Source organism: Oreochromis niloticus, linkage group LG14, assembly GCF_001858045.2.
Source record: "Oreochromis niloticus isolate F11D_XX linkage group LG14, O_niloticus_UMD_NMBU, whole genome shotgun sequence".
In the NCBI taxonomy this organism is placed as follows: Eukaryota; Metazoa; Chordata; class Actinopteri; order Cichliformes; family Cichlidae; genus Oreochromis; species Oreochromis niloticus.
The window spans coordinates 11100282-11116899 of record NC_031979.2 but is presented as its reverse complement, the minus strand read 5'-3'; the positions used below and the strand labels follow the sequence as shown (position 1 = coordinate 11116899).

Below are 16618 nucleotides of genomic sequence, written 5' to 3'. Positions count from 1 at the left end.
AGTATTTAAAACTTATATCTTTTGTCATTTCTTCAGTCCTTTGCCAGTCACACCTCCCTGACATGCAAAGTCAATTAAACTATTGACAAGTCTCCATTACACCTCACACAGCTTTTCATTTGGGATTCTTTTTACATGAGACTTTTGCTACAGTTCTGCTTGGCAGATCTACAAACAGGCTTTTTCTTTCCAGGATTGCATTAAACAATTTCGTTAAAAAGTTGACTGCCTTCTCTGCTAAACATACCTGTACCTCTACAGGTATGTAATCTGGACCAAATGCCTGCCTGCTCTTCATAGCTGTGCTAAATGCATTTTGCTAATCCTCTACACTTCCTAATTCACTAACTTTCCTCCATTTGTCACTGTCTTCATTCATCAGGTCCTCCTCCTGCCATTCAAAATCTTAAGTATAAGTATGCATATTATTATGAGTATTATCTATATCTTAATTATTGTTCATTATCTATATTAATTATGTTGTGTTTTTACTTTTTGAGTATTATCAGCATAATATTCAGAAAGAAATTGTTTCGAGTACTTTAAGAGCCTAGCCGAGTTGTGACAGTAGTAGAACTGAATATGGAATATGAAAATATGAGCCTTTTTATTATACATATTGGCTCAGTCTTTAATTATCTGTTGCACATCTTTAGTGAAAAAAGGTTTGCAAACCAACCACATCTGTCAGGCCAGCATTCCAGTTGCACTTTTATTTTCTCCCTTCTCCTGCAACTGTGATTCCAAAAGAAAGAGAAACGCTCAGAATAATTAGAGACAAAGTGCAGACGGAATGGATGGGAGTCAAAACGTCAAAGTCATTTAGTTTGTGGTTCACATATAAATGGTCTTCAAGGGGTCAAACTACTATATAGAAAAAACTGTAACAACATGAAAACATTCATGTTCCCATTCACAACAAGGCGAACAGTCTCAGATGTATTAAGAAAATTAATGAGAGGAATTCCATTGTGCTCTCTCATATTTTCTAACTTTATTACACCTACTAACCATTTTCCAATTTACAGATCAAAGTTGATCAGTGAAGGCACAAATCCTTCACCTAAAGTTTTCTGTCATCACTAGATGTAGGATTGATTTAGATGATCCAGTTAGACAGTGAACAGAATCAGAAGAAGAGAATGCTTTCAAGTCAGATTCTTCTTTATTTTGGTCTCCATCTCCAACGCCATGTTACTTTGAATTTTCTGCACTCAAAAAAATGAAATTGGGTGGTTGTTACATGCACAAGATCCAAACTTGTAATATGAACTAAATAATTCCATGTTTCTATGGTGAACGTAATTAAATCATGTAGCATCTGCATGAAATTCAGCGACTTAATTTGTTCTTGTTGAGATGACATCATACAATCTAGTAAGAGTGGTTAGTTGCCTGGATCCAGCCACTCTTACTAGATTGTATCATGTCACTGACAGTTTCAATGACAACCAGCAACGACATAAATCTCAAAGTTGCCTAAATTAAACATAACTGTCAGTAACCTGTAACTGTGCTGAACTAGTTGGGCATGAAAGCTTCTCAAGTACCAATTGTGATCTTGTTGTTCCTATTTATCCGAATTCCTCAGGATTTGCCAATTCTCTCTGCAGGTATTTGGTGGTTGCAGGTTTCCTCTTAGTCCATCTCTCCACACACACACACACACACACACACACAGTTAGTCGTTCAATTTTGTAAATAAAGTCTGCAACATGGAAAGAGCTGTGGTCAAGCTGTTTATAACTGCGCACAGGAGAACACACATACACATCAAAATGTAACAGGTTCATAGTAATGAGCGTTCTAACCTCGGGGCGTCGCAGCACCCCTTTTATACCAGCGCACAAACTCTGTATCTTTTCAGTTGCAATTGACTATGTGCACGTTAGCATATGCTACTTCCAGTGCAAAAACTCCTGTGGGGAGCTTTGTTTCCGGTGTCCTATTCGCGCCTTGTTTACGGTCCAAAACAAGTTAAGCAAATGAATGAATCAAGCGGCGATTGACATTTCTATAGATGTCTTGGGCATTTACGCAATATATCTGTAAATGATGTTCATGGACTTGTCGATATTTTTCCCCCACGCCTCAGAGCAAAAGAGAAAAGGGATTCAAATGTTATATTTCTCAGCTGTCCCTCGTTTATTGCGGGTGTTATGTTCTAAAAATAACCAGCGATAGGTGAAGTCAAGTAGCCAATTTTATTTTTTGATGCGTGGACATCGTGGACATCCAGTACTGAACTTCAGAGTCACACTGCTAGCAATCGATGCAGCGATTCTGTACTGTACAGGAGAGACGTCACGGAGGAGATCGTCTGCAGCGATCAGGACGCAGGACACAATGTGACGTAAAAATAAGCATGAAAACTTGCACTAAAAAATCCGCAAAACAGCAAGGTGAAAGGTGAACCACGTTATAATGAGGGACCACTGTAATTTTGAAGGTAAGTCACAACATACCCTTCATACATACTAATGTATAGAAACCCTCACCAGCAATCGTTCATTTTTTGTGTGGTTTTTTTCACGGTTTGTTAACATGCTGTGTAGGTGTGGACATAACGGGAAACATCTGTGACTGTTGTTCATCTGTAGTTTGAATGCTGAACATTTGCCTGTTTAAAGAATAAGACCAGTCACTATACAGAGATGTGCTTCTGAATGTGGACGATGTGACTTATGCTGCAGTGATGCAGTTCTGCTTGTGTTGAGTGATGCAAACAACCGATCGATCTATACTCTTTAAACGTCAATCACGTGGTTACCGGCTACCGGCGAAAATAATGGAGGAAATCGGGACGGTAAGCCAATTTCTGTCTTAGGGCATTTGCGCCGCTGTGTGTTTTTGTGGTCTTCTTTTGCGGCTAATTCAGTGAATTTTGGTCTGATCGTGGTGAAACTTGGTGTGTGGAGTCAGTGATAGCTCTGGGAGCTAACCAGCCTATCTTTAACCGGTTACATGAAGTCTGAAGAATTTCTGGTTCGGTTTTGTTTGTTTAGCAGACTTCTGCGCATTTACGTAACTGCTGGTTTAATCGCGGCTTATTTTCGGTGTGTTTGGTGGTTGTAGAAATGGTTTATATGACATTTTAGCTGAGATTCTGAGGTTTCTGTGGATACCACACATGTCTGGACTTATATATATATAATCGTTATAACCGATTAAACGTGATCTCCTCCTTTTTGGCCCCAGTATCGGGGCGTGGGGCTTAAGTGGTTTAAACGTCAAAATCTATCATTAGATTTTTTGTGACACAACAGTGGTGAGTGTTCCCACCTTCTGCTCTTTGGAACTTAACGCAATCTTTCCGTTTTCGAGTTTTGGACATGATTTTGGAGTATATCTTCGCAGTAGCGATTTACCGCAAAGTAAAGCTACCGGAAATGTACAACCCCACATCCGGCCTCAAACCAGGAAGTTAGCATTTTCTCGTGCACATAGTCAATAGTCTTTTGTCCAACATGGGCTGTTGCTGAACAGAGAAGACTCCCACAATTCTTTCCCAGGCCTGCACCTGGCGCTGGCCCTGAGCTTCATCCCTCTGAGCAAAAAAGTTGGCAGATAACATAGTGAAACATCGTTAGGCATAGCTAAGCAAGGTCATACTGACACATACTTGCTTCATCTTAAGTAGGCAAAGGTTATACAAGAATCATACAGTAAGATTCTAAACACATGAATCTAAATGTGAGGATAAACTAGAATTTTTCCATAACAAAAGTCATTACAAAACAGGAAGTTTTTGAAATTTCAGATTCAACTCCAACTACAATCATAAGTAAGCAAACATGAATGAAGACTATGTGCTGTCTTAAGACGTTCAAGGACCAATCAGTGTCAATTAGCAGAATGAAAGTGTTTTATGGATAAAATTGTAACTCCTGTGAGAGAAACAGAATGATGTTCTGTATGGTTTCATTTCAATTTGGCCATAAAAATATTACTTTTTAAAAAGAAAAGCTAGGATAGACTTTTTTGTTTAGAAGATGGTGTAAACACTGTAAATAGTTATTTTAAATGTTTTGCTCTATTCACTCCAATTCACTGAGGACCATTTTGAAAATGTCCTGAACTGAAGCCATTTTCAGAACTATAACAGGAAGGGAAAAGACTTCTTAGATTGGTTTTGGTGTTTCTGTGTGAAATAAGTAAAAGCATGAGCATAATCGCCATCTAGTGGCAGAGAAAGGGAATTAAAACACAGTAAAACAGTATTCAGATAATTGTGCACACACTTTTTTCACAATGATAAAACGAAAATTACGTAATTTCAAATACCAATTAACAACAAAAAATATATAGCAATTTTCATTCCATAACAAATAAACATGTAAAAGGGGTTGATGATATAAAACAGCTCTGTATCAAAGGCAGTGTGGAGTAAGTAGACCTGCTTCTATTCACTCTGAAGATGAAGCTACTTTAAGAAAACCCTCAGAGTCCCAGAGCTTCTTTCTTCACGCTGCAACCCAGCAGGACATTTCCAGCATCCACACACTCTGACACACATGGTGCTAAAAACACAAAACAGATATTAAAGGAGATATTAATGTGTGTGTGGGGAGGGGGGCTGATTGTAGCATGAAAACATTTTTAAAGCTGTTATTTTATCTGTCACTATCATTGCTAATACCATTCTGAGCACGGAGCCATGAGGCAGCCTTCATAGCCAGAAGCTCCCACTCGTCCTTTGCATCCATCTTGAAACCATGAAGCCAGATCAGCGCCAGAATGGTGGCCCACACTTCACTGCTGGCCTAATTCACCAAATCCAAGACAATAAAATAAAACAGAACACACATTTTACTTTCTACAAGCAGTAATATTAGATATGTTTGTGTACTTCTTTGTCACATGGGGTCACCAAGGTGGGCAGCTCTGCATATTTGATTTGGCAGATTATTACACTGGATGCTCTTCCTGATGTAATCCCAAACTGTGATATCATAAATGCTCTAAAATAATGTGCTGACATATTGTTACAACAACCGTTGAGGAAAATTTCTGCTGCTGTGTGGTTTCTGGATAATATCAGACGCTGGTGCAGCTCAGTGGGTGGTTAGGAGTGTGATTACCACCAGTGTTTTAGCTTCTGATATGCAGATGTTTATTCTCAGGCTGTGAGGCAGGCCTACATTTAGTTTGACTTCATTGTCCTTGTTTTATGCTGTGTTTTTAATTACATCATGTGGTTTAGTTCAAATTATAGAATCAAATCTGTTTTATCTCACATTATCATTTTGTGTTAATATTTAAATTGACAGCAGCCCACCTTTTCAGGCTTTGACTTTTCCACCTCCTCATTGGTCTTTCCCAGTGCAGCAGCCAGAGCTGGATCAAGCAGCCAGCAGCCAGACGCCTCCTGCAGGGAGACTAACTGCAGCAAAGGGTCTCTGGGTGGCTGCTCAGGCACAGCTGAATAATCAAAGATGAAAGAAAAACAAAACCTGATTATGGTGCTAGATGACAAAACAGAACTCTACATGATAACCCAGTGCATAAGGCACCGCACTGTAAACTATGCAACATAAATATTATTTTATTCATTTGAAAATTACATCTTAAAATTGTAATCATTACATAAGAGCTCCACATCAAACATCAAATGTTTACGACAGTCTGAACTTATTAAAGAAAACTAAAACTGGCAACACCACACCATCAGTTACTGTGGTTTTAATGAATACCATCTGAAAGTAATCAAACTGATGAGATGAAAGCTTGATACGAAACTATAAACTATGCATTTCACATACTTTACTGTGAAAATATATGGACAGAATTTTAATTTCAGGGGCTTAAAACAGTGTTTAAATCCTTGTTTTTATTTGATATATTGGAATATAAGAATAATAGATTGTTCTATAGGAGAAACCTGGATCTCATTATCTAAGCAACTGAACTAAACATTGTACAGTCACTTCCACTTAGCATTAAATTCCCTTCATGTCTACCAACATAAGAAAAACAAATAAGTACTTAGTATTTTTATTCTAACCCAGCAAATTCTAAATGATGGTTTCACACATATTAAAAAAATAAAAATTTCCATCAGCTGACTTTTGACAAAAAATACATGTTAATTAAAACGAAATACATGATCTTAAGTTGTTGGGGTTTTTTTCCCCCCACTTACATTTCCTTCGTGCTTTGTCTGGCATCATTCTTCTTGGGTCTGCATCTGAAATTGTTAAACCCAAAAAGCGTTTTTGAGGTAATTACAGGGAATTCCTTAGGAATAGTATCTGAATGCACAAATTTCTCAAAAATAGTCATATTTCAAAATGTACTCATGGCCATTGGAGCAGATATAGGTATGGAGTCTAACTTATTAAAGAAAAATAAAACTGGCAACACCCCACCATCAGTTACTGTGGTTTTAATGAATACCATCTGAAGGCAATCAAACTGATGAAATGAAAGCTTGATACAATGTAAAGTATGTGTTTCACATGCTTTACAGAGAAAATGTATGGCCAATGTATTAAATTAATTTAATCCGATTTATTGGAATATAAGACTAAAAGATTATTCAACAGGAGAAAACTGGATCTCAATATCAAAGCAACTGAACTAAATATTGTTATACAGTCACTTCCACTAAGCATTAAACTTCCTTCATATCTACCAAGACAATGCGTGCTTATTTTCTTTTCTTTTATTCTAACCCAGCAAATTATAACTGATGGAGTCACACACAAAAGGAAAATAAGAATTTCCATCAGTTGACCTTTTGAAAAAACAGACCTGTTAAAACTAAATACATGTTCTCATTTTCTGTTTTACTTACTTTCCATTACCTTTTGTTTTTCTTTCCTCCTGAAGAATCCTTCTGAATTGGTGAACACAAAACAACATTTTTGAGGTAATTACAGAGAATTCCTTAGCAATAGTATCTGAATGCATAGTTTTCTCAAAAACAGTCATATTCCAAGAAAATAAAATGATAACCTTTTCACTTCCTGATTTCTTACAATGTTAAAACAGTGCACTGTTGTGCCCCTCTGCCCTTAGCATACACACTCCATGATAATATTCTTTTGACTGTCAGAGGCACAAAGATTCCCCTGACATACATGTTGCTATGGACCACCATACCAGCTCATGTAATAGCTCACATCATTTCCTCTGTGTTTAACAGTCTGTATTCACAGAAACGGCCAAATTAAAAGTACAAAATATCACATTCATGAAAGCTGGTTTGGCTGTATTTACTCTTTTTATTGCTTGTTTGCTGCTCTAACTGATGCATATGTATGGAGAAAAATGTTTTCAACAAAGGGTTGATCCACAAGCATAAACCAGGCTCTACAAGTGTGCACAATGCCTTTTGAGGATTCACATGTGCATGTTCAGTCCACACACAAATACAAAGCAATCTGACCAAACCTAAAACTATTTTCTAAATGCGTACATCCTAACCTGAATAAATACTGAGTTTAAGTTCAGCCCAAACATCAGATAATTTGGACTTTCAAAAACCTTTCTGAGCGTACAAATCTCTAACACTACACATAACGTCTCTCTCGCTTGTTCACAAAACTTTAAATACGTGTGGACGAATCACCTGATACACAGATAAATTGCATGCCCACGTGGGGTTCTGAGACAAATTTAAGGCTGCTAGATTCACACACATCCACAAATGTAAGCTGCGTTCAAGTCCCAGTGTAAAACTGGAACATCTGGGCTTCCAGTGTATATCAGCATTGTTCTGTTTTGATTTGTTTGTTTATTGTTAAAGTTAAAGGTATTTCTTTTTCGAACACACAGACCAGCTTACAACGCCTTTACTAAAAAACATAGATTTACCAAATACAGACTGCTACATTCTGAAATGTTGGACTTATTCAAGGGTTTTCCTTCCAAAGTGCAATGCAATATGTGTTCAGAATTATTCATTACATCAACATTAATGTTAGCCTGCTGTTATTAGACAATGGTAAGATCAACATAAGAGTGATATTCCACATTTTTTGTTTATATTATTTGTTGTTGTTTTTTTTCTTAGAAAATGGAATGTCCACTTTATTTGAGAAAAACAAACAAACAAATAAACAAATAAAACTGCAGATATGCAGTGAAAATGATCGGATTATTGATTTAATTCATTGTGCATAAATGATCAGTATTTATTCAGGTTTAGATTGTATGCATTTTAAGTGTGGTCAGCTTTGTATTTGTATGTGAATTGAAGCATGGGTGAGTGTCCTCAAAAGTTACACACAAATCATTTTAATTATTTACTTGTATTTGTTATTTGTAAAGTTTCATTTATGCTTTTGGATCATATATGCATTTACAACCCTTTTGAGACATATTTCTCTACATACATATGTTACTTATACACATATGGAGGACCACACTATGTTATTACTACCATATGAATAAAAATGCCTATATATTAGTTTAACCTTCACTAAGAGTTTTCAAGTCAATTCAATTTTATTTATACAGTGCCAAATCCCAACAACAGTCACGTCAAGGCGCTTAAGTTTTACTTATTCTTCTTCTGTACAAGTCCTTCAAATCTACATCCTACATCACGATGTTAAAATCATAAAAGAAAGAGGATGGCATGAGATGAAGACACTGCATTTGAATTATTTACATTTGTACATACAGTATTGCATATTTAACATATGAAATAAGTTTAAAAAAAAGAACATGACAGTTTGTTTCCACATGTACAGATACACACATCTACACATTAACATAGACGTGCAGATGTGTCATTTAGGTTTTACTTACCCTTGGATTTACACTCTATAATGTAAAAAATAAAGAAAGAATTAAACAAAAAAAATAGAGTTAACAAATTCTGATAAATGTACTAAAGAACACTTAATTACTGATGTGTTAAAATACAAATAGAAAACAAATAGTATAAAAGTATTTAAATGTACACCACTGTCCATCTTGTAACAAATACTTTAAAGTCAGTGTCATTTTTTGCTTTTGGATCATCTGAACCAGACTCTGCTCTTAAACGTATCATTGTACTTCCTTTTATTCACATTTATCTCTTTATTTTTAAGGAAAGCAAATAACCATGACAAAAACAGATTAATATTTCATGTTAACATGTAATGTCTCCACATCATACCAAGTTTCTGGCTTCCGAGAGTCTTACAGCAGGTTAGAATATTACTATAATATTTAAACTATATTTAAATCTACATGTTGATAAACACCACCTATATTTAATCATTCAAGTTTGGACACATTGAAAAAGACCCTTTAATGAGTCATTGTTTTTACTCTTTTGTGCAGTTAAGAAACAGCTCTTTATTGAAGGAGCTACATGTACAGATATGACCTTCTCTGAATTTTAATAGGATTACATATTTAATATATTACATTTCTAATTATTTAATAATTTAAAAAAAAATTCACAGGAAGGAATTGTTTGCATGTCTTTAGTTGCTGACTAAGGACACAGCCAATTACAGCAACTATCAAACAGCAAACAAATACTGCAGCAACTGTGCAGTAAATGTTCAACATTTAACATTTCAAATCAGTTCAAATACATATGTTTGTTTCTTTGTTTTGACTATCAGAAATGCACACGTGTGTTGATGTGTGTTGTCACTCAGCTTCTACTTACTACTTGGAGCACCACGTAATGCTATGGGGGGGGAAAAAAAAAATAAAAAAAAAAAAAATAAAAAAAATAAAAATCAGGTTTAAAGTTTACAACAGGCTGAACAAATTAGAGAAAAGTAAAAACTGGCATTACCACAACCTCCAATCTTTTAACTTTATAAATCAACCTTAAACAGGCTGAGGTTATCAGGTAAAAGTCTTCATTTTGGGATACAGCCCGTTACAAAGGCTATCAAAGCTATATACAGTATTGAGCTCCTTACTATGTAAACGATAAAAAAACAAAAAGGTCCTGGATATGCAAATACAACACAAATAGTACAAACACCGCTTAAAATATACACAATGTTTATCTGTTCAGTGTGATTGCTCCATTTTCATGTCATAACTAGAGATGGGCAGTAACGCGTTACTGTAATCCGATTACTTTTTTCAAGTAACGAGTAAAGTAAGGGATTACTATTGTAAAAAAGGTAATTAGATTACTGTTACTTTCCCGTAAGTACGCTGCATTACTGCTTTACTAAAACCGTGATTTTTTGCGAGAGTGTCTCATGAGAATGGCGTAAGGGAGTGCGACATTCGTGGCAACAGCTGTGTGCAGATCAACAATGGATAATATAACGAGTGCGGAGAGAGTATGAGCGTGCAGCGTTTAAAACGTGGAAGTACTGACCTGACAAAAACATTAGCGTCCGCTGTACACTGCTTGGGAAGAAAACTTTTTTTACAGCAAAAAAACCCTAAACTTCCAAGCAAGCACTGAGTACGCTGCCACGGGAATGTGAAATTCACAGAAAAAGTCCCGGATTCTTCCATTGACATGACCGCTGCGACACACCTGCAGCAGTGCAAACCTCCGCCTGCCCCACTCCTGCTATACAGGTGAAAATAGAGCAACAGGACCGCTGAGTCTTTGATTTTATTTATTTTCTGCTGTGTTTTACGTGTATCTATTGAAAGACTGAGTGTAAACACAAAAACTATTTTATTTTATACGCTGGAATGTGCCGAAAATAGGTCTAAATGTTAAACAAATTTCTTCCAGTCAGAGAATGTTGCATATATTTTAATTTTTGCTTGATGCATAAAGTTAAAAGATTAAAACTAATAAAACAAGTTTTAAAAAGAGACTTTTTCATTTGATTACATTTTATATGATGGATTATGCAGAAAAAGTAGAAGAAAGTAACTAAGTAACTAAGTAACTAATTGCTTTTGAAAATAAGTAAACAGTAAAGTAACTGGATTACTTTTTTGGGAAAGTAATCAGTAATTAGTTACTGATTACTTTTTTCAAGTAACTTTACTTCCACTGGTCATAACCTTCCTGACATGTCTGCCAGTAAAGTTTCCTCACCTGCATCCTGTTCTCTGATTGGTCCCTGCTGTATTTATACATCATGCTTAAAACTCTAGTTTATATAATTATCAATTTCTAATGTGTTCTCTAGTGTTTTTTCTTTCCTGTTTTTTTTCTTATTACGTGGCCATTATGCATTAAGCGCTGTCTGCCACAAAACCACTCAGCCTCTGTTCAAGTCATAATAAAAAAATCTCCCCAGAGGATTAGATAACAAAAATAAATAAACTAGTAAAATAACAGAATGGTAAAAATGGCCTGTATTTATATAGTGCTTTAATAGTCCCTAAGGACCCCAAAGCGCTTTACATATCCAGACATCCACCCATTCACACACACACACACACACACATTCACACACTGGTGATGGCAAGCTACATTGTAGCCACAGCCACCCTGGGGCGCACTGACAGAGGCGAGGCTGCCGGACACTGGCACCACCGGGCCCTCTGACCACCACCAGTAGGCAACGGGTGAAGTGTCTTGCCCAAGGACACAACGACCGAGACTGTCCAAGCTGGGGCTCGAACTGGCAACCTTCCGATTACAAGGCGAACTCCCAACTCTTGAGCCACGATCGCCCACAGAATTCTAATATTAATGCAGTGCCTCACAGGTAGTATTATAAGTAGTATTTAAAGTGTAAAAGAGGTTAACCAATATTCTGAAATGTAAACTCCCATGAAGTCCAGATGAAACATATGAGGTTAACAACTGCATAAGAAGTTGAGTATTTTCTTATTCACATTGTTTAGTTTTACAGAAAAATAATACAGATACTACAAACAGTATTTAAATATGTAAGATCTTTGTGTGTTTAATCTGGTTGTTCTGTTTTCATGTAAGATATGATAAACTACTACTGGATTGTGATATTACTGCAATGCCTCACAGGTTAGTAGTATTTAAAGTATAAATATGTTCACTAATATTCCAAATATAACAACAGCAACATTTTGGCTTGCCGTCTTAGGATACAGCCCATTATAATGACTACGAAAGCAAGTACTACTGCAACTGTACACACAGTATTTATTATTTAACATTTTGAACAAGTTAAAACAGAAATGTGTTTCTGTTTATTTTTAGAAATGCACTGATGTGAAGATGTGCGTTATACTGATTTTCAGCTTCTACTTACTCGTACGTGGTCTTGAACCCTTTAAAATTGTGTAAGCACCTAGGATGTAAAAAAAAAAAAAAAAAGGTCAAAATATTTAATAAGAATTTGTTAAAAAGAACTTGATGTTATTTTAGGGATGTAGACATATAACACAAACACTACAAACAGTATTTAAAAGGTGATATGATATCTTCCTCTATTCAGTCTGGTTGTTCTGTTTTTATGCCCCAACTCCTCCATCATTTCACAACTTACTGCTCTCACCTCCCTGACATGTCTACCAGTAAAGTTTCTTCACCTGACCTTCTCCACTCACCTGCATCCTCCTGTCTTATTGGTCGCTGCAGGATTTTTGCGGCTTGTTCATATTCCTTTGCATGGCCTACTCTTAATTACTCATTGCTGCTCAGGCACGCATTGGCATGGATTTACACACTATTATGTAAACAAAAGAAATTAAAATTTTTAAAAAACCAAAAAACAGGTCAAGATATTTATTTTCTTAAAAAGAACAAATAGAGTATTCACTTTGAACATTATTAGAGTGATATACAAATACTACAAACAGTATTTTTTGTTCTCTCGTGTGTACTGTTTTTTCTCCTATCGGTATCTTGATTCCTTTTTTTCTACTGAATCTAACGTTTTGCTTTAACCAACTTTTCATTGTATTTTTATTACGACTGGATCCTGTGAACTGACTCTGTTAGTCTGCTATTTTACTCTTTTCATTCAAGTTCAGCTATCTTCATCTTCAAACTGTGGCTTACAAAGTTTTAGGTTTTTTTATTGAAATAAACTCACGGGCTGTTGAAATATTTCTGCGCACAAGAGGTCCTTGAATCACTTCGCTGTTGTCTTTGTTGACAGCAATAAAGGCAGTGAACGAACTGCTCACTCCTGATTGGACACTGAGCTGCACCACCTTCTCCTTCACTCCTCCATCTTGCTGTCCTCTGCGATCTCTCTCCTCCATCTCCAGGGAGCGAATGAGAGTCCGAGCACTCAACCTGTGGACTGTTAGTCTGCAGACAAGAAGGAAAACATTTCAGAGTCATAATGTTTGTCATTTTGCTACATTACATTTTGTTAATTAAATTACATTTTTGTTACATTCTGGGTTTTACCTTTGACACTAGCACCCCAATAGATTCTTCCATATGCTAGGAAAATGCATGAAAATATACTACTCAGTGCTTTTGCACAAATCTATAATAATTTCCTTTCTAGGTTTCATCACTTTGATACAACAACAAGATTTACAAACAAACAAGTTAAGAGGTCCACCTCCATCTCTTGCTTCTGAGAGACGGAGGTGGGTGCATCTCTGTCCCTCTCCCTAACCCTTATCTCTCCTGCTTGGCTTCTTAGGTCTTCGTCTTGTCTTGTCTCGTGTAACTAACCCTCGGAGAGTCTCTCAGTCTTGTTCTCTAAAACCTAAAGAAGAATTATGGATTTGATCAACTGGCCCCTAAATGCAATTGACACTCTTCTCGATGAGGAGCCTGGGTTTGAGAGAGCCCGAGTTTCCTGGAGGGACGTTCCCTGCCAGATACACAATGAATGGGTGGCAGAAGTGGCGCCTAATGTGCCTTGTGGGACCGTCTATTGAGGACATTGAAGACATCTACCTGTTTGGAACCATGATAATGGGGTTCTTGCTGATCCGAGCTGGCTTGGCCCTGGCTTATCGGAAATTGAAGAAAGCAGTTATAGCTGTTCAAAACCCCACAAGGCTAGCCGCTATGATCGAAAGTCTGGGAAGAGCTGTGAGTACTCAGACTGTTCTTATGGAACGCAATATGGGAAAGATCTTGGAGAGGCTCACGGCTCTTCAACAGGAGATTACTATACCTGCTGACCAGTGATGGACATTAAGAACAACTGTAAAATACAGATGTAGTCTATTCGTCCTAAACCATCTATCCACCATCTTCATCTCATGCGGCTACCCCCACCCTGCCAGTGCCAGCTGGAAGCTTGAAGGCCGACGCTGACAAGAACAACAAAATTCTCCCTGATAACGAGAGACTGCCGAGACTCTTGCCCAGATCCCTCAAGGCCGCCTGCGTAGGCTGCGGACTGTTGACTTTCGCTTAACATGGTGAAAGGACCCTCTCTCAGGCTGAACACAGGACACAGATTCACATTCACTCACTTCCCCACCCCACTCCTAATGCCTCCGATACTTGCCTCCCATCTGGTGCAGACGATGGGCCAGCTGGAAGGCGCAGAGATGCAGCGACCCTGATGCTGCTGTCTACATTGTCTTAGTCTCCCTGTTGCTTGTCATGTTTTTCATGGTGCCCTGGTGCGAAGATTATTGTGCTTTTGTGCTGGAGTTTTTGCTTCTGTTCTCATACTGACCCCCTATCAGGGCATCAGTATGAGCAGAGTTTCTTTTTTCCTCCTCCACTGCCCTATTGTGTTATACATTTCACTGTGTTTCTTTACGCTACCTGTTCTGACCTGTCTCCCCAATGTGATGTTTGTGTATTGTATGTACGGTTGGAAAAGGTCCAATTTCGCTACAGGCAACTGCAAGTGACAGATAAAGGCTTCAATCAATCAATTTTGATCCACCCCTTTTCCAAAATGAGAAAGTTCTTTATTTAAATTAAATACATGTGACCTAGAAAAAAAATGTGAAACTGTTGAGCTAAGTCAGAGAGAGATTCATCAGAAAAATTACATAATTACCTAAACTGGCTCCTTTCGATGTGAAGGACCAGCAGCTCTATTCTGAGCCCCTTCCGGATGGCCAAAAACCTCACCCTATCTCTAAGGTTGAGGCCAGCCACCATTCGGAGAAAGCTCATTTCCGCCGCTTGTATCTGCAATCTCGTTCTTTTGGTCACTACCCACAGCTTGTGACCATAGGTGAGGGCAGGGACGTAGATCGACTGGTAAATTGAGAGCTTTCCTTTTACACTCAGATCTCTCTTCACCATGACTGCTCGGCACAGTGTCCGCATCACTCCAGCTGCAGCACCAATCTGTGTGTCGATCTCCCGCTCCCTTCTCCTGTCACTCGTGAATAAGTCCATACTTAAATTCCTCCATTTGGGGAAGGAACCTGTCCCTGACCCAGAGTGAGCACTCCACCCTTTTCTGGCTGGGGACCACGGCCTCAGATTTGGAGGCGCTGATTCTCATTCTCAAAGCTCTCAGCTGCGAACCGCTCCGGTGCGAGCTGGAAGCCATCACCCGATGAAGCCAACAGAACCACATCATCTGCAAAAAGCACAGATGAGACGACCCAAGTGAAAGTCGTCCGCCCAGAAATTCTGTCCATAAAAATTACAAACAGAATCGGTGACAAAGGGCAGCGCAGTCCATCACCCACGGTAAACGAGTCCGACTTATTGCCAGCTATGCGGGCCAAGCTCTTGCAACAGTTGTATAAGGAGCGAATGGCCCGCAGCAATGGGTCAGACACCTCATACCCACAGGACACTCGGAGGGACACGGTCGAATGCCAAGTCCAAAAAACACATGTAGACTGGTTGGGCAAACTCCCATGCACCCTTAAGTATCTTTATGAAGGTAAAGAGCTGGTCCAGTGGTCCACAACCAGGATGAAAACTGCATTGTTCCTCCTGTATCTGAGGTTCAACCAACGGATAGACTCTCCTTTCCAGCACCCTGGCACAGACTTTCCCAGGGAGGCTGAGGAGGGTGATACCCTTATAGTTGGAACACACCCTCCAGTCCCCCTTCTTAAAAATGGGAACCCCAGTCTCCCAATCCAGAGGTACCGCCCCTGATCGCCACGCAACATTGTAGAGGCGTGTCAACCAAGATAGCCTTACAACATCCAGAGCCTTCAGGAACTCAGGGCAAACCTCATCTTCCCTAGGGGCCCTGCCACCAAGGAGTTGTTTAACTGCCTCAGTGACCTCACCCGCAGAGATAGACGAGTTGTGCCTCTTGTCTCTAGACACTGCTTCCTCCATGGAAGACATGCCAATGTGATTAAGGAGGTCTTTGAAGTATTCCTTCCACCACTCGACAGTGTTCTCATTCGAAGTCAGCAGCACTCCACCCTCACTATGCACAGTGCAGGTAGACCACCGCTTTCCCCTCCTGAGTCGCCAAACGGGTGGCCATAATCTTTAGGCGGTATGGTTCAGGGGTTACCACCACAACAGGCACCAACCACTCTGCAACCGCAGCTCTGATGATTTGAAATGGAGTCCCTCAAGTCTCACAAATGAAAAATACGCACATATTCTTGTTGGACAGGAAAATCTACTGATATTTTTGTTTTTGTAGTATCAGATTTCAGTGCGTGAAAAAAATAACATGCCTGAAAGTGGGTTGACAGAGCATTTTTCAAAGGAACTTCTTTTGAGTAGTATTTATTATTTGAACCTAAAATTTCACAGCACTCATATGTGCCCACACTTTGTACCATAACATTTTTATAAAAAACATGCAATAGATGGTTGAGCAGAAGACCCGTGCTGATTACAAATGGAATAACCCATGAGTTAACTGAGCTGGACTTGGTTTTA

At 38.4% G+C, this 16618-nt stretch overlaps 1 protein-coding gene across 6 annotated transcripts in view; it reads right to left on the bottom strand.

Annotated features, from left to right (window-relative positions):
* Window positions 1–3424: 3424 nt before the first annotated feature.
* Window positions 3425–16618, bottom strand: part of LOC109194294 (von Willebrand factor A domain-containing protein 5A) — a 29746-nt gene continuing 16552 nt past the window's right edge. The window contains exons 14-22 of one of the 6 annotated variants that reach the window (XM_019367443.2): window positions 12906–13126; window positions 12120–12158; window positions 9617–9637; window positions 8758–8772; window positions 6797–6838; window positions 6143–6187; window positions 5279–5421; window positions 4640–4763; window positions 3425–4520 (exon numbers count right to left, since the gene is read on the bottom strand). In XM_019367443.2, coding sequence (XP_019222988.1) covers window positions 4441–4520; window positions 4640–4763; window positions 5279–5421; window positions 6143–6187; window positions 6797–6838; window positions 8758–8772; window positions 9617–9637; window positions 12120–12158; window positions 12906–13126 — 730 coding nt within the window. In that variant the 3' untranslated portion in view covers window positions 3425–4440. Of the gene's footprint in view, window positions 4521–4639; window positions 4764–5278; window positions 5426–6142; window positions 6188–6796; window positions 6839–8757; window positions 8773–9616; window positions 9638–12119; window positions 12159–12905; window positions 13127–16618 lie in introns of those variants that run through there. The other 5 variants (XM_025897903.1, XM_025897905.1, XM_025897904.1 and 2 more) reach the window with 5 other exon arrangements.